The sequence below is a fragment of the Leuresthes tenuis genome, unplaced genomic scaffold (genome assembly GCF_036924035.1).
Source record: "Leuresthes tenuis unplaced genomic scaffold, fLeuTen1.0.hap1 SCAF_19, whole genome shotgun sequence".
In the NCBI taxonomy this organism is placed as follows: Eukaryota; Metazoa; Chordata; class Actinopteri; order Atheriniformes; family Atherinopsidae; genus Leuresthes; species Leuresthes tenuis.
In genome coordinates this window covers 1,599,769-1,627,663 of record NW_027325373.1, presented here as the reverse complement: position 1 = coordinate 1,627,663, position 27,895 = coordinate 1,599,769, and the positions used below count along the sequence as shown (strand labels likewise).

Sequence of the window (27,895 nt, the reverse complement as noted above, 5' to 3'; positions counted from 1 at the left end):
AAATCATTTAAATTTGTTGTTTCAGCATCATGCTTAAGCTCATTGTCCTGCTGGAGGGACAAGAACCTCTGTTCCAGTCTCAAATCTACAAGTTTTCCTCAAGAATTCCCCTGAATTTAGCACTTTCCATCGTTTCCTCGATTCTTCCCCACCATGCTTCACTGTGGGGATGGTGTTGGGTAACAAAAAGTTCAGTTTTGGTCTCATCTGCCCTCAACTTAAAGATTTTGGACATCTTTTTATCAGCCATCCTAACTTGTATCCCCACAACACAGTTAGAAGACCTCTGCCACAATAGATGAAGAAAAAAGACACTTTTAATTACAAATAAAGTATTTAAATTAAATTAAAAAATGTGGTAGATGAGGCAAAGAGGTGGAGGAGGTGAGGAAGAAAAGATTTGTAACTAATGGGAATATATGACATCATAATGTTTGTATGCATCCCAGTTAATTTATTTATCAGAGATAAGTTACAACCTCACAGATTAAGCCTTAGCTGGACAGCCTGTAAAGTATGACATCATGGTTTTGCATGAAGGAGGAGGTTTGTTTTTACAATATTATCATTACGTCCCACAACTAAAAGCAAAATCCTCTGGTGATGCTGTTATTAACACAGATGATGTGTCAGATGCTTCTTTGGGAGGTTTTTTACTGAGACGAGTCCCTTTCCTCCACATAAGAGGGAGACTAAAAGTAAAAAACATAAAAATGTATAATTTATTACTCCTCAAGAATAAATGTCCAAGTAATAACATTTAATATTATTTTTACATCAACCAGGTGACTATAATTTACCTTGAAAACTGAACCGTTCAAAATTGGATTAAATTATTTAAAATTAAAATTGTTATAATATTAGTCATAATAACTAATTATTAAAAAAGACATATTTAAAGCTCAGCACCTCCATTTTAGTAAGACAAAATAACACAAAAGGTATTGTGTGCTTGTGCTGTAAGTACAGATGGACGCTCTGGACCTCCAGAGAATTCAGGGGGTTGGCACACTCAGCTTGTCCAAAAATCTGCTGCCCTGCTGGGCTTTGTGAATCCAGAGGCCCCCCTGCTGTTCTTGGAAGTCCCACAATACAAATACACACCAAAACCCACACTGAAAAGCCTTTTGTCTGAGAGACTTTCTCTTTCAAAGCCAACTGTCCTTAAAAGATCATCTCTTTTCAAGTGATCCCCTCGGGTCAAATAAGAGGATCTTGTTTTAAAAATCTTTACTATTTTTAATAATTTGGAGGAAATTACAGTTACATGGCGGCTCATCGTTTTATAGCATATTTTAAAATTTCATCATTAGTCACTGAATGATGACTGGAGTCACTTTGCAGCCTGAAAAATGAACATTTCAAAAAGCTGGAAAATGACAAAGCATTTGTCAAAGAAAACCCTGTTTTTCCTTGATCTTTAAACTAAGCTCTGTGACTACTACTCTGAAGTGCTGCTGAAGGAGGACAGCCTGAAAAGAAAGCCACATTCAGGCACCAAACGTATCACGATGGCTGTTTTTTTTTTCCTTTTAGTTTCAGGAGACTTTCAGATTTGGCTTTCTTGTGATTTTTTAACTACATGCTGAGCTGCTAAATGAAATCATCAGAAAACTCAGGAGTAACTGCAGATCTCTGCTGTTAGTTTTCCTTTTCCTTAAATATTTCCTTGGACTTTCCCTTGTTCGCTGCTCATTTTGCTGTGTCCATCGTCTGCATCTAACTTACTGTTAAATAACCATTATGCACAAAAGATATCAGACAAACTCGTGCTGTTTGAGCTCAGAATATGACAGTTATTGAACTTTTCCTCTGCATGTCAGAGCAAAAACTGTTTGAAAATGTCTGAGTCCTCCAACAATATGTGCAAAAACTGAGAATCAATAAGCTGAGCAGATCCAGCTTAGAATAGAATATTATACCACGGTATAATGCAGTATAGCATTGTGTGACATATAAAATGGAGCAGTTTGGTAAAATATGGCAGATCATTCTGAAGCATTGTGACACTGCAGTAGAAAGCTTGATCCAGTCAGTGTAATAACTACATTTGTAGTGCAGAAACTGTGATTTTAGCTGTTGTTTTGTTTAAGGCAGCTTTTAACAAGATGTGATAACCATGGTAACCATATTTTACTTCACATTTAAGCCAAGCTATCTGTTATTTTTATCCCAAGCCCTGACCATGTACTTATCAGCTTCCCATTGCCATGTTTAACCTTAAAGAAGCACGACTAAAAGCAAATTCCACTGGGTAATGCCACCCTTTACCCAAATAAGCATTTTAGAAACATGTTACAGTTGTGCAGTAACACATAGCTGACAGTTCCACTTCATGCAACACATCGGCGAGCTATAATTTGCAAAGCAGAGCATTCTTGGAGCTTCTGAAATGTATACATTTTATAATAATTTCACCAAATGCAACCATTTTGGAAGAAAAAGCAAATGCTTCATTAAAAAATAGCTTTAACACATCATATTTAGGCTTGCTGGAGTATAAAATCAGATCATATGACAATAAAAACAAAGAGCAGGGATAGAAATATGTGGGGGTTTGCCTGCTCAGCAGCCCCAGGACCCTGCTGTCTTGCTGGGCAATGAAAATGGCAACACCCCCTCTTCTTCTTCTACACACCCTTAATGTCTCTGGAGGTCTTTGAACACACACACACTGGACGTGACTCATAATAATGATGCTCATACACATAGAAATGCATCTCACACACACACCATGAAGTCAGCAGCGTACAGCCACGTGCACACGCACGCACGCACTGTACTTTCGAATTTAAATTCACTAATTAAATTATAATTTACATGAGATTAAAGTCTTACAGGGGTTCAACACGGTTTAAGGACATTTTGAGAGAGCTGCCACCCCGCCCCTATTGTTGTAACACTCTGCCGCTGTCACACACACACACACGTGCACGCACACACGTGCACGCACACAAGTGCAGTCGGCAACTAATCCCCTCATCCAGACACACATGTGCAGGCAAACAAAGTCAAGTCAACAATTAATCTTTCACACACACAGCCAAGCGTTTCCAAAAGACTCAGCAGACGCTGGCTGTCCAGCTGCCACTTTTTGCTGGCTTCTGGTGCTTCTTTGTAATATTTTTGTCTGGTCCTGTACTCTACAAAAGGCCACTTTTAGGCTCAATATTGTCACAGTTTTAGTAGAATATTGAAGGCTTTATTATATCCCTCAGGGTCCTCACAAGTATATTGTGATTGTAACCCAGTCTTCTGTTAAATGGCGTTCATATGCATGCTGTCAATCATTCTGTCAAACTCTGGGGCTCAAAGAAGATCTCATTTTTCTGTTGGACTTCCTGTGTGCAGTTTCCTCTGTCATAGTTCAGCATAATTAAGTAGAACTTTATTTTTTTATTCATCAAATTAAACTGTTGTAGACTCATGACATTAAACATTTAATTGAAATGCATCCCTATACTTCTGAGACCAATAAAGGTAATTAATGAGAGCTGGGCTGCAGTTTACTGTGTCTTGATGCTATCTTGGCTTTTCAGTGAGTCTTAATGTGGACTTTTCCATGAGGGAACCTTGTGTAAACATATGTGTGCAAATTCAGTCTCCAAATGACATCAATGGTGCTCTTTGTTGGTGAGCTACTGAGAGTAAATATTTATGATATTGAACAAAAATCCCACCGTGTGCAACGTACTGTTCAGCAGAGACATAATACTGAGGTGCAAAATCATAAAAAACACTCTGTGCCTCTGTGACATACTCTGACATGGAGCTTAGCTCGGGCAGAACTTCTAACGTCTGGAGCAGAACTTCTAACGTCTGGCGCAGAACTTCTAACGTCTGGTGCAGAACTTCTAACACCTGGAGCAGAACTTCTAACGTCTGGCGCAGAACTTCTAACGTCTGGTGCAGAACTTCTAACACCTGGAGCAGAACTTCTAACGTCTGGCGCAGAACTTCTAACACCTGGAGCAGAACTTCTAACACCTGGAGCAGAACTTCTAACGTCTGGCGCAGAACTTCTAACGTCTGGAGCAGAACTTCTAACACCTGGAGCAGAACTTCTAACACCTGGTGCAGAACTTCTAACACCTGGAGCAGAACTTCTAACGTCTGGCGCAGAACTTCTAACGTCTGGAGCAGAACTTCTAACACCTGGAGCAGAACTTCTAACGTCTGGCGCAGAACTTCTAACGTCTGGAGCAGAACTTCTAACACCTGGTGCAGAACTTCTAACACCTGGAGCAGAACTTCTAACACCTGGTGCAGAACTTCTAACGCCTGCAGAACTTCTAACACCTGGTGCAGAACTTCTAACCTGGTGCAGAACTTCTAACGCCTGCAGAACTTCTAACACCTGGAGCAGAACTTCTAACACCTGCAGAACTTCTAACACCTGGAGCAGAACTTCTAACACTTGGTGCAGAACTTCTAACACCTGGTGCAGAACTTCTAACACCTGGAGCAGAACTTCTAACGTCTGGAGCAGAACTTCTAACTTCTGGAGCAGAACTTCTAACTTCTGGCGCAGAACTTCTAACACCTGGAGCAGAACTTCTAACATCTGGAGCAGAACTTCTAACGTCTTGAGCAGAACTTCTAACTTCTGGTGCAGAACTTCTAACGCCTGCAGAACTTCTAACGCCTGCAGAACTTCTAACACCTGGAGCAGAACTTCTAACGTCTGGAGCAGAACTTCTAACTTCTGGCGCAGAACTTCTAACACCTGGAGCAGAACTTCTAACATCTGGAGCAGAACTTCTAACGTCTTGAGCAGAACTTCTAACTTCTGGTGCAGAACTTCTAACGCCTGCAGAACTTCTAACGCCTGCAGAACTTCTAACACCTGGTGCAGAACTTCTAACATTTGGTGCAGAACTTCTAACACCTGGTGCAGAACTTCTAACACCTGGTGCAGAACTTCTAACACCTGGAGCAGAACTTCTAACACTTGGTGCAGAACTTCTAACACCTGGTGCAGAACTTCTAACACCTGGTGCAGAACTTCTAACACCTGCAGAACTTCTAACACCTGGTGCAGAACTTCTAACGCCTGCAGAACTTCTAACACCTGGAGCAGAACTTCTAACTTCTGGTGCAGAACTTCTAACACCAGGTGCAGAACTTCTAACTTCTGGTGCAGAACTTCTAACGTCTGCAGAACTTCTAACACCTGGTGCAGAACTTCTAACGCCTGCAGAACTTCTAACACCTGGTGCAGAACTTCTAACACCTGCAGAACTTCTAACACCTGGTGCAGAACTTCTAACACCTGGAGCAGAACTTCTAACACCTGGAGCAGAACTTCTAACGTCTTGAGCAGAACTTCTAACATCTGGTGCAGAACTTCTAACACCTGGTGCAGAACTTCTAACTTCTGGTGCAGAACTTCTAACTTCTGGTGCAGAACTTCTAACTTCTGGTGCAGAACTTCTAACACCTGGTGCAGAACTTCTAACACCTGCAGAACTTCTAACACCTGGAGCAGAACTTCTAACACCTGCAGAACTTCTAACTCCTGGTGCAGAACTTCTAACACCTGGAGCAGAACTTCTAACACCTGCAGAACTTCTAACACCTGGAGCAGAACTTCTAACACCTGCAGAACTTCTAACGCCTGCAGAACTTCTAACGCCTGCAGAACTTCTAACACCTGGAGAACTTCTAACGCCTGCAGAACTTCTAACACCAGGTGCAGAACTTCTAACTTCTGGTGCAGAACTTCTAACACCTGGAGCAGAACTTCTAACGCCTGGAGAACTTCTAACGCCTGCAGAACTTCTAACATCTGCAGAACTTCTAACACCTGGAGCAGAACTTCTAACGCCTGCAGAACTTCTAACACCTGCAGAACTTCTAACATTTGGTGCAGAACTTCTCATGCTACTCTTGGACTGGTCAGCTTGCATTGTTAACGCAGTTCTTGTTGCAGAACGTTTCTCTGCTCATTCCATCACGTTGACCTGCTGAATGAACTGACAGAAACATTTTTCTTACCGATAAGGCAGAACCTTTACGAGATCTTTCCGAGAAACTGTGACTCCCTGAAGACTATTATAGAACCTCTTTATTACCTCGAATATAATACCTCTCTTTATGTACTTTCCAAGCTCTCTTAAATGGAAGCCATTAGCTTGTTTCCTTCCATTACTTTTACAGGCAAATCTGAATGAGCCGTGATGTACGTTATCAGCTCCAGCAGAGACTTTAGATTGTGCCCCTGTGGTCCACCATCTCGTCTCTATTCAGTGACTGTTATCAAACTGGAATAAAAGGTAACAATTAAATTAGTCCTATTCTGAATACAGTCTTTTGCGATTGATCATAATGTTGGATCTGTAAGGGTGGCTCATAATTAACTCATACAATTATTGGAATAAAATAAAATGAGTACAACTTTCAACCCAAAAATCTATTTTTTATATCACACAGTTTGCATAGTTAAAGCACCACTTTGTGACTCTATAAACAGACGACAAATGTGTCACAGCTGATGTGATCAACTCAACTAACCACTAAAAATCATGAGTTTCTCTGAACATTAGATTAAATCCCACACTTGCAATAGAAAGCTTGTTTTGTTCTCCCACACCAGCATCCTTCAGAGGAGTCACTGTGCACTGCTTCACATTGTTCTGTTACCATGTCAGACATCTAATGTGTGATTTCATTACGAATTTCTCCTTTAATCCGGCTCTGATTTTATAACCTTGTGTGAAATGTAAAGTTCTGATTTAAAGTTCTTCAGAGAAGTAAAATCTAAAGCTGTCTGCTGTCCAGGTGCACTCTCACTCACTCTCACACGCAGATGAAAGGGTGAAATCAAAGGATCAGAGCAGAGAAGCAAATAAAGCCAATGATGCTTTCAAATAGCATGAAATGACACACACGCTCAACTGAGTCCAGTCAAACGATGAGGCGTCTCGTGTGGTGACCGATGGATTAAGATGTTAACAGAAAGCCACATCTGAGGAAGGAGTGTAACCTTCAAAGTAAGATTTCTTTACAATGTTAAACTAAAGTCTTTTCAAAAACCCTGAGGGCAAAGTTAAAATATTCAACCGAGGCGGAGAAGTGGAAGAATCAGTCTTCTAAACATGAGTTACTGATGACTTTAACCTAATTTCTTTACATTTCCTAACTTCTGAGTGCAAAACTGTTCCTGAAAGACTCCCCTCTGGACATGCTTTAATGTTTAGAAAATGCTATGATTAATAGAAAAGATAGAAAAGATAGATAGAAAAGATAGATAGATAGATAGATAGATAGATGGATAGATGGATAGATGGATAGATAGATAGATAGATAGATAGATAGATAGATAGATAGATAGATAGATAGATAGAAAAGATAGAAAAGATAGATAGATAGATAGATAGATAGATAGATAGATAGATAGATAGATAGATAGATAGATAGATAGATAGATAGATAGATAGATAGATAGATAGATAGATAGATAGATAGATAGATAGATAGATAGATAGATAGATAGATAGATAGATAGATAGATAGATAGATAGATAGATAGATAGATAGATAGATAGATAGATAGATAGATGGATAGATGGATGGATGGATGGATAGATAGATAGATAGATAGATAGATAGATAGATAGATAGATAGATAGATAGATAGATAGATAGATAGATAAATCTCTGAAAAATTCAATCAAACCCTCACATTTACTGTGGAATCGTTCCATTTCCGTTGAAATCTCTGCGTTCTGCACTTTTTAAATAAACTAACTGCCTCCTTCCTCTGAGGGGAACAGTAAGTTTATTAGTCCACGCGGCAGCCAAAGTCTTTGTGTTAAGAAGAGCCCATCTGTTCAGTGTGTGCGGGTCAAAAGCCAACAATGACCTCCTCCCTTTCTACTTCTATCCCACAACATCTGCCACAACCCCTGACTGTGTGTGACTAACAGCACAGTATGAGCTCATTAAGTGTGTGTGTGTGTTGGACAGATGGGGCGACAAGTGTTGATTGTCATGGAGATGAGGGTAAACCCTCTAAGTCGGCACACACAGCCTGTCTGTATTCCCCTGTGAGTTCACCTATATGCTGCTGACGCACAAAATCAGAACAAGAAAAATCTATTTTCAGATTTATTTGCTGCAGACACACATTTTGACTTGTCCAAATGTAACTTCTATCCATGTCGCTGAATTCAGTCAGTAAGTAAATCAGCTGAATGCTTTAACAGCAGCTGGTCACAAAGGGAAACATGCAGGGTTAAAACTGTCTTATTGTTACTGTCTGTGGGTTGATTGCAGAGATTTTGCGGCAGAGTTAGCTAACAAGCTCATTTAGATGCTTTGTTAGACTTTAGGAAGAAACTTTGGGATTTCAGTCACTCGCACTTCATTGGAGTCAGTGCCTTCATGAGTCTTTTTACGGCGTGCGAAACCAAAAATGGCTGTAAATGACTATAAAATCTGTCATTTAGATAAGCCAAGCTGAGCAGAGCTCACTTATTGGAGCTCAGCCACTGCTGACACACTTCCAGACACAGACTTGCAGAAAGTAGCTAAACCCTGCTGGAAAAGTAGCTAAATGCAGCCTGATGACATCATAAGCTAATTAGTATATGCACCGACTTCATGGTTCATATTCTGCCAGCACATGCACTGTATTTTAACTCAGTCCAATTCCTAATAAAGCTACTCTCATTCACATATCTTCAGTCAGCAAAACAAGTCTGAAATTCAGACTGAAAAGAAGCCCATTAAGACTAATGTTTCAGCCTGATAAAAACCACGAAGGCATGACGGCAGAGTCACGTGACAAAATAACAATTAACATAGCTTAAAGAAAACAGCTGTTGTTTAATTTAGTCTCTATTTAAATGTAAAATAATGAGAAACTCAGAAGCGGATCTTTTCGCTCACAGTGCACAACACTACGCGTGTTCAAGCAGCTCATAGCGGCGCTGCTGCTTCTCTCTGCAGCTGACTGAGCAGGCAGGAAGAGGCAGAGGGGCTCCAGCAGCAGGAGAAACTCCTCACAGCAGCTGAACTGCGTTCACAAGATCAAAATCAGGAGAGAATCATTCTCCTCAGAGGCAACACCAATCAGCATCTACGTTGGTGTATATATCATTTCCCTTTGGGATGAATAAAGTATCTTTTCATTTAATTTCAACGGCAGGTCAACAGTGGCTCCACTTCCTGGTTCTGAGGGTAATACTTTGCTAATCTAATTGATTCAAATGTACTCATTTCTACCTTCTAAGTAATTTTTACAAGTTTTTTTTGGAGAAATTCCCACAACTTTCCTAAACTTCCCTGCAACAAAGTGGCAGAGTTACGGGGAAAGAAGGAAGTGGGTTAAGGTTCGTTGTTAATTTGTTGTTTTAGTCGTAGTTTATGCTTCTCCGTCATTTCGGGCTGTGATTGGTCCGCTCAGAACGTCACTTCCGGTCTTAATGGCCGCACGCGGTGAAGAAGCTCGTTGACATTCGAAAGTACCTAAAGTGCATTTGTTCATCCAGGCTGTAAATGAACCCGTTCAGCCTCGGCCGTGTCGCCTGCGCTTCAACATTTTCAATTTAAATATTTGTTCTTCAATATTGATGAGCTCCAGCTGCAAATACGGCTGCTCCACCTCGGTTGCCAATGGTTACTGTTGTTAACTGTGACCGGCTATAAACCACACAAACACACAGCCACGCCCCCTAGAGGCATGTTGGTGAACTGCAGAGCGAATGCTCAATGACGACGTCACGTCGACGTCAGAGAAGATGTGTCTGTGGAGTCATGGTCGAGCTCAGGTTGATAATGTACCAATTTAGTTTTTTGCTAATTTAATTTTCTTATATCGAGCGCGACGCAATGCAGTCAGAAGTTTATTAACCAAAAGAGCAACAGAAGATGCTAATTAATGTGCTGATTAAATGAATCAAACTGTCCAGTTATTGGTGGTAATTGTAGAGAATGACTACAGAAAGATTAAATGGTAAAATAAGTGTTACCTCAGACGGTGCGTTAGCTGTTTGTTTCCTATATTGTTCTAAAAACATTCAGTCTCTTCATCTATCAGTCTCTTTGGTGATCTGATGATTTATTCACAAAGCAACACCTTTCCACTGCAGCATTGCGTAAGCGTTGTTTTGAAGTGTTTTACCTCAGAGAACATGGGTAACATCAAGTCATACCTCTGAAAATAGTTTTTGGACTTGTTGAAAGAGTTCATTGTGGGGTAAAATAAGTTCTTGAAAGATTAACACAGTATATGACCCGTTTCCACCGACATAAATGACTGACATCCTCCAGGATAATTAAGAGTTGAAGCAGCTACCAGCTCTGGCAGCGTCTCTGTCACCTGCTGTGAAGGACCCGATAAACCACAGCCTGGACTGCAGCCAGTCAGGTGCTGGAGTGGGAGGATGGAAAAGCTTGTTAGACCGTCCAATCTGTCAGAGCCAAACCAACAGACTGCCTCAGAGGAGAGGATGATGTTCATGACACCTTATTAAAGTAAATAATGAACAAGCTTTTATTTCAACATGCAATTCAGGCTCAAATTCCCGACATTAAAGTAGACGGCAAACCTTTTACAGGTGTCAGTACTTATCTTAACAAGACAAAGCAGTGGAATCTCTGTGTTACGTCTATTTCTAATGTGATTTAAATGTTTGATGAGAGGCTTTCCGATGAAAAACATTCCTCACAGCACCTGAGGAGGAAATGCAAAAGAACTTGAATAAATGTCAGGGTGGAAAATGGAATGACCTGTAAATTTAAAGGTTTGTTGAATATGGATGAGTGCAGCAGAGGGAGGTGTTCAGTTTACTGTAGAAGATGCAATTAAAAGCGATCTAGACTTGAAAACATAAGGAGGAGGAGGAGGGAGCTGCTCTCGGAGCACAGCAGCATCGCTGTGTTTAAAATACACATCCAGATCAAAGGTATTGCACAATGTACAGGGATCTCCCAAAGGCTGCGATGTTCTTTACTCTGGGAAATAAAAAAGTATCGGGAAGAACAAACGAGAAATCCTGAAAAACAGCAGCAACAGACTGGATCATAGGGAGCGAGTACTGCTGGGGCAGAGCGCTCCGGTCCCTGTGAAACCAACGGAGGAGCATTATTGGCACAGAGTCCAACTGTTTGCAGTGCGTCGGACAGTCCTGGTGCTCTTTGTGCTTCTCATGGACAGGATCTGAAGGCGTAGGCGTGGAGAGGAGGACGTCTGGTTGGGGAACCTCTGTTGGTTCTGATGACTTCTTCAAGCCGTGACCTTCAGTACTGGAGCGGTCTGCAGCTGAGTGTGAAGCAGCCGGAGTGAAGCTGTTTGTTGTTTTAAATCAAATATTTTTAACCTAAAAGAAGTATTTCAAGCTTCGCCAACAGGCTGTTGAGTTTTCTGTTAAGTTCAGATGGTTTTAGCATAAAAAGCTGAAACATTGTGGGTTTTTTCTTGTTTTTGGCAGCATCACAGTGTCTCAAAACCTCCTGTGATCCATTATAACTTGGCTCTGCTCCGAGGTCAAATAACATGCTGGCATTCACAGGAATAGTGTTTATGCTGTTATGTCAGGAGTGTGTCACTCTGCAGCCAGGCTGTCCTCGTGCACATGCAGCTTGGCACCCGGCCTCAGGAGGAAAATTAACATCATGACCGAGCATCACAAGCAGAAAAGCCCCTGATGTGGCTGCAGGCTGCAGTGACTCTGCGGGTCTGACTGTCGATGCCAAAGCTGATGTGACATTTCTCTGAAGTTGAGTTCTGGTAAAACAAATTGAAATGAAAAGTTTTCCAGGTCAGTAAAGATTCCCTGCTTTTAAACGCAGAGAGCAGCTTTCTGAAGGTCCTGTCCTCTCTGACACTCCCGGCTCATGATGAAGATTGACGAGGCTGAGCTGGCCGACGTAGTGATGTCACAGAGGCCGTATTTCTAGCTTTAATGTGGCTGTGGTTGGAAGCCAGTGGAACCAAATCGCAGGGTCTAGTTTATGTAAGTGACCTTCACACTGATACTTTGTTTTTTTTTCTTTAATTAGATCAACTGTGACTCAGAGCTTGCATTAAACTGTCCTCCCTCCTTCATGTCAGGCATCCCCTTCAGTTCATATCCATGAAAACACCCTGGGGAGATTTCTGATGTCCTGCAGAGGGACGGTCGAACACTATCAACGTCGTACCATGTGGTTACAGCACAGAATAGATTCTTTGCACTGAAGTTAAATACATTTAATTCTTCTCATGCAGTAATTCAGTGAAGCAGCAGCTTCTTCGGCAAGTTTGCACAAACAGAAAAGTGAAAACTTTATTGACTTGTTTAAGGCCAGAAAAAGACGGCGGTCCTCCCTGTTTTAGCACATCAGCTGCCCCCCCGCTCACTATATTAAGGCCACACAGAAACAAACGACACGCTGCTTGCACAGCTAACACAAAGTCCATTTGCTTGGCGAGACGGTTTCAGCCATTTAGAAAAGTCTTGTTGAATCATTACAAATGAAGAAGTCCTGCCTGTCTCAGATAAGGAGTTAACTGTCGCTTATATGCAACCATTTTCTCACTGGCTGCTCCAGAAAACTCACTTCTGTTTAGAAATGTTCAGTTTTCTGTGGCTTCAGTCAGAAAAAATCTTCCATTTTCAAGCAGAAAAACTTATTTCTGTCTTGTTTGCTCATCAGTTTAGTTAATTAACCAGCTGGAAAGCTTTGCCACTACCTTTTCCAGTTGAGTTTTTCACTTGCTGTTCATGTTTTCTTTCCCTCTGCTCCCTGTCCTCCTGCACAGACCTCACTGTTTACTCTTCTTTGAGTTGCCACCAGCTCAAGCAGGTGATTAGGTTCACCTAATCAACAGTGACACGTTTTCTATTGAAACTATCTCTAAGGTTATCGAGCAGGAACATGTCAGCCTCATTCAGCAAAACCTCCAGCAGACAGGGAATTAAAGAAAAAGCAGAACATTTACATAAGCAGTTATATTTTAACATATAATAAACCGTTAATGTCCATTAACTGCACTACTTTACATCCTCCTGGTATACATGTCCAACAGGGGAAGAGATGAAGCTGAAGCATACATGCAGGATATAATCTTTGGATGGAAGTCTGACATTAAGGGTTGCTTCCTTCGATTAGCAAAGTGCTATATTTTTATGTTTCCATAGAAACACAAGCTAATCTCCTTATAATTTCATTTTTATTGTTTCTGGAGCCACTGAAACACAATTTGATTTAGCTTAAATTCCACCATAAGGTGGAAAAGTCTAAGTCAAACATATATTTCAAGTATCTTAAAAGCTTAGTTTTGTTCAGACTAACAATCATTTCTTTTTTCTCAAGTCATCTAAATGTAGAGACAAGGCAGACTGCGTCAAGACTTCAGGAGAGCAACGAGAACACAGGAGGTTCTGTACGGTTCTGTAAGGCAGTGCTCCACAGACTGCTCTGGGATAATTCTTCATGTCCTGCTGGGCCTGACTAAATTCTGCAGGAGCAGGTGGTTTGGGAGGTAACTCACGACCCACCGCCCTGCATGTTTTAGATGTTTCCCTCCTCCAACACACCTGATCCAAATGAACGGCTCCTTATCGGGCCGCTGCAGAGCTTAATGACGAGCTGATCATTTGAATCGGGTGTGGAGGAGGAGGGAAACATCTAAAACATGCCGGGCAGTGGGTTGAGAACCACTGGTTTAACATAAAAAAGGACTTTAAAACAAAATAAGCCCAACAGGGTGAACATCACATCTGGACAGATTTCTCTGCTGTGATCATTTTTAACACATGAAGAACTAAACGGGTCAAAGTAAACGGGTCAAAGTAAACGGGTTAAAGTAAACGGGTCAAAGTTAACGGGTCAAAGTAAACGGGTTAAAGTAAACGGGTCAAAGTAAACGGGTCAAAGTTAACGGGTCAAAGTTAACGGGTCAAAGTAAACGGGTCAAAGTAAACGGGTTAAAGTAAACGGGTCAAAGTTAACGGGTCAAAGTAAACGGGTCAAAGTAAACGGGTCAAAGTTAACGGGTCAAAGTAAACGGGTCAAAGTTAACGGGTCAAAGTAAACGGGTTAAAGTAAACGGGTCAGAGTTAACGGGTCAAAGTAAACGGGTCAAAGTTAACGGGTCAAAGTAAACGGGTGCAGCTAAAGGATGTCGATGAGGTTTCTTCTGACAGTTCGGTGTAAGACTGCAGCTTCTGTGAGAGAAAGCTGCATGCGGGACGCTTCACTAATCTTTATAAGTGGCTATAAATCCAGCTGGCTGTCCTGTGGTGCTGCCTCAGGAGTGGGGGGGGGGGGGAGTGGCTCGACGTGCTCGTGAGTGTTTAGGGTTCAGCGGGTTTCCTGGAGTTTTCCTGGCTTGCTGATGTGCTGCCACGCCTCACTGTATGAATATTTATGAGAGGATACTGCTGCAGTTGCCGATTCATCTCATCTGGCGAGAGCCACGGCGCCGCATCGGAAATGATCTCGCCTCACGCCGCCCTGGATGTTTCTGGATTCAGGCCAAACATGGCCGACTGTTTGTCATCCTTAGACCCCAGCGGCTGAACGGCCCTGTTTGTTTACAGCACAATGGGGCTCCAGGACAATGAGATTCAGATAAATTCTACTTTAAAAGCGACTCTGTTGAGTCTCTGCAGCCACATGGGGGCCATGCTGCCCTCTCACCTCTGCTTACTGGATCAGGTAATAGACCATTCTGTTGTTCGGCGTATGAATAGTACACTGCTCTAATCTATTTCCCTAAACCCATTAATGTGCCATCCATTTCAGGGGCTGCTGAACCAGCCATAGGGATTTATTCAGTGAGATTTAGCGCTGATGCGAGGCGGTAAAAGGTCAAGGCCTGGAGATGCAAGCTGGTCAACTTCTTTCACACCAGACTGGTAAAACCGTTTGAGTGGAGCTGGCTTTGGGAGTTAAGGCACTTTGAAACCAAAGAGCACGAAAGATACAGAGCCTGAAACAAATAGCAGCGAAATATCCCTGAACGCTGTTGCATTGAGAAATAAGCAGAATGAAACAGGAGGAAACCAGCAGAGCTTTGTTGGTTACATGAATGCAGCTGTGATCTGCACAATGCTGAAGAGGAAACCTCCCTATTCATCCCTATTCATTCCAATTCATTCCATGCAACCTACAGCAAGGCTCACAATTAAAGCACATGTTTGTTCAGGAAACCACTTGAATGCATTATTCAGTCGTCTTGTAAGTGAAAGCAGCAGCACTATACCACTATAATATATATGTAAGGCATCAGCTCTTATTTCTGTGCCTGAAATTTTTCACTGAGGGCCATTTCCCACCTCTAAACCTTAAATTATCACATCTTAACTCCCCATACCAGCAGCTTAGCATGTCTGACAACAGATGTGTTAACAGGCCAGGTCACAACTGGGCTTCTTGCAGTGAGTGTTTGAGGCAGCCGCAGCCATGGGTTAATTAACCCGAGAGGTCCCCCTTCTGTCACTGAAACACTGTTTTTAATATTGTGGAGAACTGAAGACACCAACAGTGGGAATAAAATGATTAAGTGCAGGTATGACCACACGAATCACTTCTGAATGTGAGGCTTTTATAGATTCTCTAAACTGAAAATAAAACATTAATTTCTGCTTCAGAGTGCGTTGGTTTGTTTTTGGAGGAAGTCTTAAAGTGGGCGTGGCAAACTTTGGTGAATGAATATTGATTTTTGCACCTTACAGTCAAACAAACACGACCCTTCAATGCTCCCTCAGAAACTATTAAGCCCCCATCAGAGCAGCACACAGCCCAGAAAACTGTGCCGTCTGAACACATGAGAAAGGTTTTAAACGTGCTTTTTAAGCAGGCGTCTCTCTCTCATGCTCAAAGTGAAACAGACACTGCAGTAAAACATCAATAAAGACACAACATGGCAGCAAACAAGACGCCCATCAAGCAGGTTTCAATCATCAAGCTGCAAAATTCTGCATTACATTTTCACTTGTTGCCACTTTTTAATCGGCTCCTAATTTTTGGTCTCACAAAGCAAAACAAAACCCACAAAAAAAAAAAGCAGCAAGTCGGAGAAAAACACTAAACTAATTAATGTAAAAGGCTGCTCGAGCATTAATGAGGAGGATTTAAAGGTGAAGGAGACGGAGCGCTCCTCCGGCAGGTGATGCAGGTTCCCAAAATGAATAATGTATGAATGTCAGAGCGGAGCCGCTCATGTTAAATATAGACAGCTGAGAGCATAAGACGTAAATGAAGCGCTAATGTTCAGAGCCGAGACAAATAATCTGTCTGTAAATTACTCACAGGCCTGCGCTGTTGTTTTGGTTTTTCCTGAATAATGCAGAAAGAGAAACTCAGAGACTTAATTAGAAGAAACACGGAGGCTTTCAGGCTATAAACGCTACAGATGCAGTAAGAAAAACAGTGTCCAGGTTAAAAAAAAAGCTCCTGAAAGCAGCATGTTGGAGCTGAAGCCAAAACCCACATGCCTGGTCGCTCTGTTTTCAGGTACCAGATGTGCTCGGGGCCCTGCGCCTGTTGGTGACGTCACATTCTACGATTGGCTGGACGTCGGCACGATGACGTAAGGGAATGTGATTGGTCCGGTGTAGGTACCGGATGTGCTCGGGTAGCCGGATCTGCCACTCGTAAAAAACTTTTTTTTCAATACAAAATGTATTTGGAAACTGAGCTAATCATGTCAGCATTTCTGTAAAAGTCACAAAAAAACAGCTAAGAAAACATAAAGTAGTGGCTTTACGTTTACATTTTATGAATGAAGTATTTTTTGCCAATATGAGGTTATTTAATAGAAACTCCAACTTTATTACAAACTACATTGCGTCCCATTTCATAAGAATCAGATGTGCTCGGGGGTCAAGTCCCTTTCGAAAGATAAAGCTGGATTTCTTTGTAAAAGCCGTCCATGTTTCCTACGAAGAGCCGCGAAAACGACTTCAACAGGTTGTTTTTTTACTACTTCAGGAAGTTGTCCGGACCAATCACATTCCCACATTCCCGTGCCAACGTCCAGCCAATCATAGAACGTGACGTCACCAATAGGCGCCCCGAGCAGATCTGGTACCAACACCGGCACTTCAAACATGTTCCTTTTTTTGGGTGTGGGGGGGGGGGTGGTTAACCGATAAATAACCTCTATTATGAAAGGATGCTTTAATGTCACTCATTGATTTGATTGGTTTTGGACTGGTTCTCATCAGCATCACTTTCAGCAGCACCAAACCTCTGTTTGTGCCTAATACCGAGCTTCCATCTTTACTCCCATCCTAACTGGATGAATTCTGTGGAGCAGAACCAATGCATTCAATTCATTTTCTCACTCCTCCACAGTTGCAGCATCCAGCTTGACAATAGTTGCTTGTCGGTGGTATCTAAGTGCCAGCCGTGATTGGAGCTGGTTGAATTCTCTTATTGCTCAGAAAAAGAGCTGCAGAGCTTCCTTTGTTGAGTTTATTCACGCAGGAAAGACTGGACCATCCTTTAAGAGAGAACATTAGCTAATTCCATCCTAAAATACCTTGTTTATAACATCTGAGGTGATCTTCACACAGTCGAACTAAGTGTAAAACATGTAAAACATTGGGGACAGGAGGGAGAGTGCGAGCAGCCTGTCACCATATCTTTTACTCTTTTAGCTTTTTCTGTACTTTTAGAATTTCAAACTTACATTATTTAGCAGAGTTTGGTATTTCCTTATCATGCTAATGAAATATAAACAGCTCAGTGTGGGTGTGGTCACCTCAGGTCTGACTGGGAGTCTCCGATTTGGTCAACTATCTGAATATATCTCGTGTTTAAAGACTAAAAACAATGCTTTTACTCTTTAATAAGTCGGCTTTGCAAAGCAACTTTTTGCCTGAGGATTTTAACTTAATGTATTTCTCTCGGATAAGAGGTGAAATATCTTCCAGATCCAAGAAGTCCAGCTGCTCTTATTCAAGCTCTTATAATTACAGAGACCTGGATGACTGAGAATCTTCACCAACATCGTGTCTTATGGACTATTGTTGGTTTCACATCTGTCGTCTGCATCATTAATCCTATTTGGATCATCTGAAGATGTGCCTGAGGCTCATGTTTAGCAGGAAGGTTGGTGAATATATATATATATAGTGTCTTCGGACAGGAATCTGAACCCTGCATGTTGCACGATGTGCACACAGCTGTTCCTGCTGTTGTGTGTGAAAAAAAAGGACCAACAAAGAAAGTTCTTTGTAAAACTTTCCTAAACTATCATGAAAAGTTCTGTTTTCAAAGAATAATTGCAAAAATATTCAGGGTTCTGTTGTAATATAAAGAAAATGAATGACTCAGACCACAGGCGACCGGAGTCTGGCCCGTTTAAGTGCATCATATTTGTTCCTCTATAAACCCACTCAGTGATTTCTCTCAGGTCCAACACTGACAAATGAAGCTCTGCTGAACTAACTCACAGGAATGTTGACTTATTCTATATTCTCAGGTTTGTTAATGACATTCTGCCCACACTGCTGGTGAAAAACAAATTAAAGTGAGCTGGGCAGCAGCAAACGCGTTGTTTTCACTCATCCACCTTATTAATCCAGCGCTTCTGGCTGTGATTTGACACAGGGAGTGTTTTTCACTCGGCCGAGCAATAAACCCCGCAGACCTCAGTCCCTCACACTTCATTTGTTACAAGAACAGTCAGAGGGTACCGAGCTGAAGCTAAACACAGAGAAACAGGTTCAAGCAAGTCCCAAGTTAAGCTCAACTAGTCAAGTCAAATTTATTTGGAGCACATGTTCAAAAGAGTTCAAACTGCTAAAAAATAAAAGCATTGCAGCAGGGAGCAGAAGAAGCATTAAAATGATGTAAAAGAATATAAAGAGAAAGAAATAAAATAACTAAAATGAATAAAAACAGTTTAGATAAGTTAAAATATGTTGTGCAGAACCCTAACCCTTTTAACCTGGATTTAAAAACATTTGGTGACAGTTTAACCTCCTCTGGCAGTTTGTTCCACTTGTTTGCAGCATAGCAGCTAAATGCTGCTTCTCCAGGTTTAGTCTGGACTCTGGACTGGACCAGCTGACCCGAGTCCTTGGATCTAAGAGCTCTGCTGGGTTTAGATTCTCTGAACATATCACAGATTCTGGGATTTATAAACCATCAGCAGGCTTTTAAAATCTATTCTGTGACTGACTGGAAGCCAGAGTAAAGACTTTAAAGCTGGTGTGATGTGTTCAGATCTCCTAGTCCGGGTTTAAACTCCAGCAGCAGAGTTCTGGATGAGCTGCAGATGTTTGATGCTCTTTTTGGGAAGTCCAGTTAAAATACCGTTACAGTAATCTACTGGAGATGAATGCATGGAGGAGTTTCTCCTGGTCTTTTTGGGAGAGAAAACCTTTAATTCTGCTGATGTTTCTGAGTTGGTAAATGCTTTTAACCACAGAGGACGTCTTTTATTGGCTTCTGCGTTACTTTAATCTGCCAATTCTTTAATAAAGCACTTCCTTTGTGGGTTTAGGTGATAACATTACTTAGTAAGGAGTGAAAAATGATTGTGGTTAGGGCTGAAATATATCATTTTTGCTACAATCCAAAGCTTCAAACCATACGGCTATGATTTAAAATGTTCATTTTGAAGTAATCAAGTTTTACATTTGATTAATCTTTCTTAAGCCCACGCTTTCTTTGAACACATGTCCAGTAATTTACATTCATTTAAACCCTGTAGCTAAGAAAAACTGACAGGAACAGGACTGATTTGTGTGTGGAGAACCAAAAACAGCAAGTTATTCCTTTAATAACGCCAGATTACACCAATAAAACAATAGGAGAAATGCTTCAGCATGTCAGTGCTTTGGGTGTAAAAGAAACTTGTTGACAGTCACAACATGAGTAATTATTTAGCTACTACATTTTCTCCTTCATACACAATTAATGGATAGAAAGGTGGAGGGGAGAGTGGTCGGGGGTGTAAATGAGCATCGGCTTGTTGTTAAAAGCCTGCTGTGTCTCTAATGGATCGTCTCTGACTTTATTATTCAGCTCTGCTTATTAAAGGAAAGGTTTCACTGCCACAAGCTTTTAGCTTTAATGTGATTAAATTAGGCTCTTTTCATTTGCTTGTTGTCTTCCTGCATTTGGAGTTTCTTTGTTGCTGATGGATAAAACTGTTGAACATTCTTGAGATGAGTTTGTAATGACGAGTTTTTCAGTTTCTGTCTGCTTTCTTTAAGCATTCAGATGTCAGGAGGAGCCCTACGGATCATTACCTCACTGACATACACTGACTGCTGGAAAAGTTTTGGCTGGAGAAAGGCGTTATGTACCAGAAAAACAACAAACCACCATTTCACGCAGGTTGCGTCTCATCAGAACAGGAGATTCAGTTTGACCTCGCAGCTTTCGAGCGCCTCCTACAAGCCTTGGAGCAAAGATAGTGGTGAGGAACTATTGTTGCATCTTACACTGCTTCACAATCTTTGAGTTTTAGAGTTTTGTGATCCATCCATTTTATTTTAACCAACACTGACAGACCTGTGCACATCACTCCTGTTCTTAACTCCCTTCATTGGCTTCCTGTCCTTTTATAGAACTGATTTTAAACTTTTAAAGTTTGTTCTTAAAGCTCTTATCGGCCTCACCCCATCGTATTTATCTGAGCTTTTAACTGTAACCCTGGCAGAGCTCTGAGGTCAACAAATCAACTTTTTCTAGAAGTGTTCAGGTCAAAATACAAGCCCTGGGGTGCCCCCAGGCTCTGGAATAAGCTCCCCCCCCAGATGCATCTTATTTCTGACCTGGGCCTCTTTAAATCAGGGCTAAAAACATACTTATTTAGATGGCTTTTAATACCCAGTAGTATGGTGACACTTTTATATTATCTTATTCAATTTTGCTGTATTTTATTGCGTTTACTGTTATCTTATTGTTTTGTACTTATTCTTTTCTTTATTTATTATCTGCTGTAAAGCACTTAGGTAATTACATTTACATTTACATTTACATACACCCCCCGCTTAATCCGTCGGTCCGGTCGCGGGGGGTGGAGCCTATCCCAGCGGCCATTGGGCGAGAGGCGGGGTCACCCTGGACAGGTCACCGGTCCATCACAGGGCCACACAGAGACAAACCAGACACACAATGATCCAGGCTAACACTCACTCCTAAACACAGTTTTTAGAGTCTCCAGTTAACCTGACAGCGTGTTTTGGACGGTGGGAGGAAGCAAAGCGAGCGACAGAAGTGGCCAGTTGCCATTTATTTCCAATGTAGGAGAGTGAAGAGGCGCGGCTAAAGTGAACGTGGCGCGAAGGGAGAGCGCTGAGTGATGCGGAGCGGGCTTAATGCCCCCATGAATGCTCGGCGCTCCCCGTGGTAAATTCAAAATGGCGGTATCCTGACAGATTATACGCTGCTGCCTTATGGTGCAGAAAATACGGTAAATTAATCTAAAACATTGTCTTTTTCTTCTGTAAGTTCTGTAAGTTTTGCTGTTTTTTCTCCTCCCTACTGGTCGACTTTCTTCATCCATCCATCTGATACACGCGCTTATTCCAACTGTCGGGTCTCGTGGGGGTGGAGCCTATCCCAGCGGTCATTGGGCGAGAGGCGGGGTTCACCTGGACAGGTCGCCAGTCCATCACAGGGCCACACAGAGACAAAAGACCATGCATGCGCACGCTCACTCCTAAGGACAATTTAGAGTAGCCAGTTAACCTTAAATGCATGATTTTGGGCGGTGGGAGGAAGCCGGAGAACCCGGAGAGAACCTGGAGAGAACCTGGAGAGAACCTGGGGAAAACATGCAGCCTCACACAGACAGAACCAGCCGGGAATCGAACCTGGAACCCTCTCTCTGTGAGGCGTGCAGCCAAGTTTTGTGATTTTAAACCAAATTTGGGATAATTTGATTGTAAAAAAGTCAGATGTTCATCACCTTTGTGCTGAAGTAAATTCAACCGATACTATTAAAAATGTAAATGTTGTGTTCAGACTCATCAGGTCGGTGCTCATCCATCATTTCCTCCAGTGGAACATCGCTGGTGATTAATTCCATCAGATGACTGATGGGATGAAGACGGTTCTCTGCTGCTTCTCTTCTGTCTCATGATCAATACTTTGATATCAGCACAAAAATTAGAAATTATTTCCAGCTGCAGTTTGATCACCAACCTCCTCATCAGCAGATCAATAACTTATCACTGATAGAAGAAGAGAGTCTGCAGCTCAGGACCTATTGATCGGAGAGGAGCTTTCATCTATTTAATTCAAAGCTGAAATGGATCAGCGTGTGTTTGGGATGAAAAATTCTGCTGGATGAGAGGCTGATAAGCAGCTGGTGGTTCCCCCAAGAACAAGTTTCCACCTCCCACACAAAGCTAAGCGGATCACTCAATCCTGAAGAGATGATGTGAAAAACAGACAAACAATGTGAATCTAGACTTCTGAGAATGTTTCCTCTGGATAGAAATGAAGCTTCTATCATGAAGCTGCTTTGAGCCGTAAGTTTAGTGCATTCACTTCCAAAACTGGGTCCCATGAGGTACATATCGGGTGCAAAGAGTGGCAAAGACAACAAATCCAATCATTTCCTGTTGTCTGAAGTACTGCTTCAACCCAAAACTGCTTCTAAAACAAAGGGGAAGCCCCAAAGCCTGTTACCATGTCGGATAAGTTTGCTCAGCGAGGGACTTAAAGGGGAACTCCGGTGTTTTTAAACCTTATTTCTGGCATGAAATCATTTCTGAGAACTGAAATAAGGTGGAATTTCTTCTTCATCACTGTAACCGCTTGACTGGTACAAACAAGAAGATAAAAGACATTTAACCAATTGGCTCAAAATCAAGTCATTTTGTCCACAGGAATTCAGTATTCTTGAAGAAATGTAATCAAAACAAGAAGGCAGAGCCCAAGACAGCCAGGATGTTGCAAACTTAAAGGGGAACCAGTATTTTTAAACCTTATTTCTGGCATGAAATACGTTCATCTGCTCACAGAGAACAGTTTGGTGAAAGTCGGCGTCCTTCAGAAGATATTTAGATTCCTCGAGTACTTCCTCGTCTGCTGGGATGATGTCATCGACGCCCCCCTGCAGCACAGCTCATTCACTTCGTTAAGAACGTCCATCTTACTCAAAGTCGTCGTTCACGTTCTCAAAATCTGATAAATATCCTGCCATGTTGCACAAAACTATCAGCAGCAAACTCTGAGTGAAGTTAGCCGACTGTCACAGAGCACGGAGTGAATAAACTGTGCTGCAGGGGGGCGTGTGGATGAAGGGGTCCCAGTAGAGTGCCTGTGTAGAAATCCCTCCATTAGCTCTCCTATAGCTGCAAGTAGCCACATAACAGCAGCTATGAGCTAACAGCAGCTATGAGCTAACAGAGCTATGAGCTAACAGAGCTATAGCACACGTTCATTCATTCATTCTTCTTAAAGTATTGGTGAAATAAAGACAGATAATGCCTTATTTAGAGGCTGCATCCTCTAAGCCCCGTTCACTCCGTTATATGGATCTCCAGTTATCTAAATATCTTCTGAAGGACGCCAACTTTCACCAAACTGTTCTCGGTGAGCAGATGAACGTATTTCATGCCAGAAATAAGGTTTAAAAACACCGGAATTCCCCTTTAAGTACAACACCAGCTCTTGACTTCACAACTTTCCTTTTCAACAACTATTTAAACTAAAAGCTAAGAATACTTGGGCAGTTTTTACAATCAAAAGTACTTATTATAGATTCTTTGGGCTAAAAATGTTCTTTCACAAGGTTTAAATTAAATAACAAGACACCGTTTATTTAGATTTCCAGCTTTGAAATCTCCACAGGAAGCTTCCAAGGCACATTTTTTAAAACTTGGCTAAATAGAGACTGATTTATCTGCAGAAAGCTTATTAATGTTGGAAGTATAAGACTAACATCATTAGCCAGTGTGTCACTCAAATATAAAATGTGCATCTCTCCAGAAAACTGTGTCAGCAGATTTAATCACTGCTTCGGCTTCCTTGAGCAACAGATGAGGTTAAAAGACAGACAGCAGGGTCCAGTCCAGCAGCAGGAACTAAAGCAGCAGAACTGTGAGGAAAAATTCTCAGGAACAGAACCGGATAGCGGGGAGGAGGCTCTGGCACCGTAAAGATCTATTGTGCCTAATCTAACCCCCTCCTTCGAAGCTTTAAGCAGAAAGACTAAAACTCTTTTCTTATAATCCCAAGATTGAGCAGACGGAGGCACGGGATGAATAAGAAGATCTACGACAGGGAAGGAAGACGGAAACAAGCGATTATGACGAGAGGATTGTAATTTTTTTTTTTGTGGAGCAGAAAGTCAGAGCAAATTTTCCTCTGGGGTTTACCCAATCCGTTGGTTCAAGGAACAAGAAGCCATGAAACCCAGCATCAACAGCAGCATTGTGTCATAGATACAGGCAGCAACCTGAGGAAAACACAGTATCTTTATGGCTGATTTGTTGGGATTATGGTGGTATTACAATGAAGTGGTATTTTTATAAAGTAAGCAGCTCTTTCCTTAACATTAGAATTAGAAAAGTGCTGAGTCACTGTTTGGAAGCTAAAGGAGTAAAAAGTAAAGTAAAAAAGGAGTATTTGACCAGAAATCCTTTGCCATCAGTGCCCAAACGCAGCAGTAAGATGGATTCCAACAGCTCTGAAGAATTATTACTTACATTACTGAGAAATAAAAGTTTAAAAAGGAGGTTTGGTGGGCTGGGATGGGATTATTTTAATTCCCATAACTTGTTTTAGTGCATTGGAAAATTACATAAAAGGCACAAATAGCCCCCCCGCCTTCATTCTTTCACACCCAGCACCTTAGCCTCTTGTTTAATTGCTATTCACTAATATAAGTGTCACTCACTAGTTTACTTCAGAGTACATAGAAGTTTCAAGCATTGTATTAATGTTATAACATCATAATTAGCTGTTGATTACATTGATTCAATGGATATATGGATATATGTGAGGAGGGTTGAGCCATTCAACAGCCACTTTGGCATCTGTTAAATCTGGCATTATGCCTTTATGTTAATAACACACAGCATTGTGTCATAGATACAGGCAGAAACCTGAGGAACACACAGTATCTTTATGGCTTTATGCTATAGGAGCAGGTCACTGGACCCCAGGCTGCAGTACCTCAGCTGCCCTAAAATGTTGCATTTATGAGGTATAAAACATACGATTTAAATGTTTGGTACAGTTTTCACCACACGGTGCATCCTAAAGACAACAGAATATCCTTCTAATTGCTTAAGACACTGATTGATCTTGAGGATAAACTATACTTCCTTCAGATGGCCCCTTTGCTTCATATCTAGTTCCTCGTAAAATTGACCAAATGCCTCCAAATATAATGATCCTTATTCTGTGGTGACCAGGGAGGGTGCGGGTGGTCGTTTGCCAACAATCAGCAGCTTTTCAGTCCAACCAGGGACGACCCCTGATTACCCTGCACCTCTCCATCAGGTAAAACGCAGGATGTAATCAGTGAAACCACCTGCTGGAGGGAAGAGTGCGCAGGACTGGCCTCTGCTGCTCAGAATCAGTGTCGAGAGGCTTTTTCTGAGGCAGCGTGATTGTTTGGCACATCCTAACAGATAAAAGCTGTGTAAAATATTCAGCCGAGGATTTTATGGCAGCGCCGCAGCACACACGCACAGAATCACCGCTCAGCTGATCCGTGTGTGCACGTGTGCGCGCTCTTACCATCAATTAGCTTAATTGAAGAGTTGGAACATAATTTATTGACAGCAGGGGGCTAAGAGAGGGAGAGAGTCGGTCCAGCAGCTCTCAGATCTGTGAGTTTAATAACTGAAATCACATGACAAATCGGCAACGTCACCTCTATTCGACATGATTCTTTCGCCATGTTTATGGATGTTTGAACAACAGATTAAATTAAAGCTTCACTCAAACCAGCTGCTAATGACAAAATGGCATTTTATCCATGACTACATGCATTAAACTTATAACAAAGCTCCACTTGTTACCAGTAATGGCAGCACTGAAGATGGATTTCATGCCCAACCCAGTGACACCTTAACAAGAAACTATAAACCTGATAATAAATATCAGGTAAGATGCCCAAATACAACCCCTTCCCCTCCCAGTCCAACATTATTTTCATTATTTTATGTGCTATAAAAAGCTAAGGTTAAGGATTATGACCATAATGTGAAGCAATTCCATTCTAACTGAAATGTTTTAATGATATACGTTAATTTTTCATGTGACCTCTGGTCAGTCAAACTGTAATTCCTCTTTTAAATCGATAAAATAGGCAGAAACTGAAGAACTACAATAGACCTGCAATAAAAATCACTGCTCGACTTGTGAGAGTAAAAGCAAATGTAACCAAACCTGACCGAAGCTGGTGCAGGGCAGCATAATGTGACTGTAGCTGGTCAGAAGCAGCTGCTGGAGGCTCCTGCCTCACTGCTGTGAGACAAAATAAGGCTGAACACTCAAAAAAAAAAAAAAAGCCACCAACAGCATCACCTTAACACATCAGCAGACCACCTGGAACCAGCTGGAGCCACGCAAAACCCATTCAGACCAAGTTTAATCTGGTTTAACAGAGACATGGACCCGATAAATCTGTAAATCGCAACATTCTCTGATGATTTGCAACAAAAAACAGTAAAATTGAGGCAGCCAAAAACAAGCCAGAATCACCCGCTGAAGCCCAATCTGATCCCTGCAAACCCAGCGAAGCCCTGCAGCCACAGACCGGGAGTCCGGACTTCCGGGGCTCATTTCAGCAATCGCACACAGCAGAATTAGTAACCTCCAATCACACAAACACACTCTCATGCGCAAACTGCGGGATGAAGGCAGCCATCAAACACATATACCCTTCCTCCCTCTCACCGTGCGCTGCGGTGTGCGCTCCCAGCAGCCAGCAGAGCAGCAGCAGGTAGAGCGCGCCCGTCCTCCTTCTCCTCCGAGGCAGCTTCCTCCAAACAGCAGCAGTACATCCAACCAAAACCAGCTCCATGCTGCGCTGCTCCAGTCCCACTGAGTCAGAAATGGCACAGAAACGGACCCAATCCGGCTGCTCTTTGGAAACTGTCCTAAACCTTCACAGAATCCAGCTGTCAGTGGAAATGATAGGAGAGAGAGAGGGGTGGGGGGGTGTAAAACAACCTCTCCTCCCCTCAGAAATGACCCAGGTCCCCTGGTTGGGCAGAGATCCCCAAAACAGAAAGAAAACAGGTAAAAGAAAAAAAAAGAAAGGAAATTCCCAAACAAATTCACGGGAACTCAGTCTCCTACTTTTAGAGATTCAGAAAATAAGTTCCAGCAACTATGAAGGTAGAGTCTCCATCACTCCCACACGCTGCTGCTTCCCATTCACACATGCACGGTGCGTAAAAGTCTGCGCTGCCTTCCCGGAGGTCTGCTCCGTCTGCCGGGGAGGACCAACGGAGTGGGTCGGAAGAGGAGGGGAGGGAGTGTCGAACCTACTTTCTCTCTCTGTGTCTGTCTCTCTCTCCTGTGGGTAGAGCTCTACAGCTGGAGAGAAAAGCGGCAAAGAGACCCGCATGAGAATGGAGCCATTGATCTAAAATGGCTGCAGATAAAGTGTGGAGCGGGAGTGGAGAGGAGCGGGCCGAGCGGGAGCGTGAGGCCGCCGGAGGAGGCAGAGCAGCCGGGGAGAGATCAGCTGAACTCTTCTGCCCTCTCTGGTCACACCCAGAACGTGTGTGGAAATTAAAAGTCTGACAAGAAAAGAGAAAAAGCACATTATCAGATGTTGAATAAATGGCGGATTTTCCAAAAGTCTGGATTTATTTATCATTTTTTCATTCTTAGTATATCTGATATTTATCAGGGTTTTGGTTCACTGCAAGTCAAGAAGGAGTTTCTTCACATTGAGAGTAGCTTCTTTCTAAAAAATTAATTCAAAATGAATAAATAAAACAAATTAGAAATAAATCCAAAG

The 27,895-nt window shown here is 42.1% G+C and overlaps 1 protein-coding gene across 2 annotated transcripts in view; it reads right to left on the bottom strand.

Moving 5' to 3' along the window:
• dcc (DCC netrin 1 receptor) overlaps positions 1-27,090 on the bottom strand; it is a 277,918-nt gene extending 250,828 nt beyond the window's left edge. For both annotated transcript variants that reach the window (XM_072372603.1, XM_072372604.1), the window contains exon 1: positions 26,821-27,090. In XM_072372603.1, the coding sequence (XP_072228704.1) occupies positions 26,821-26,947 (127 nt within the window). In that variant the 5' untranslated portion in view covers positions 26,948-27,090. The remainder of the gene's footprint in view (positions 1-26,820) is intronic.
• Positions 27,091-27,895: the final 805 nt, after the last annotated feature.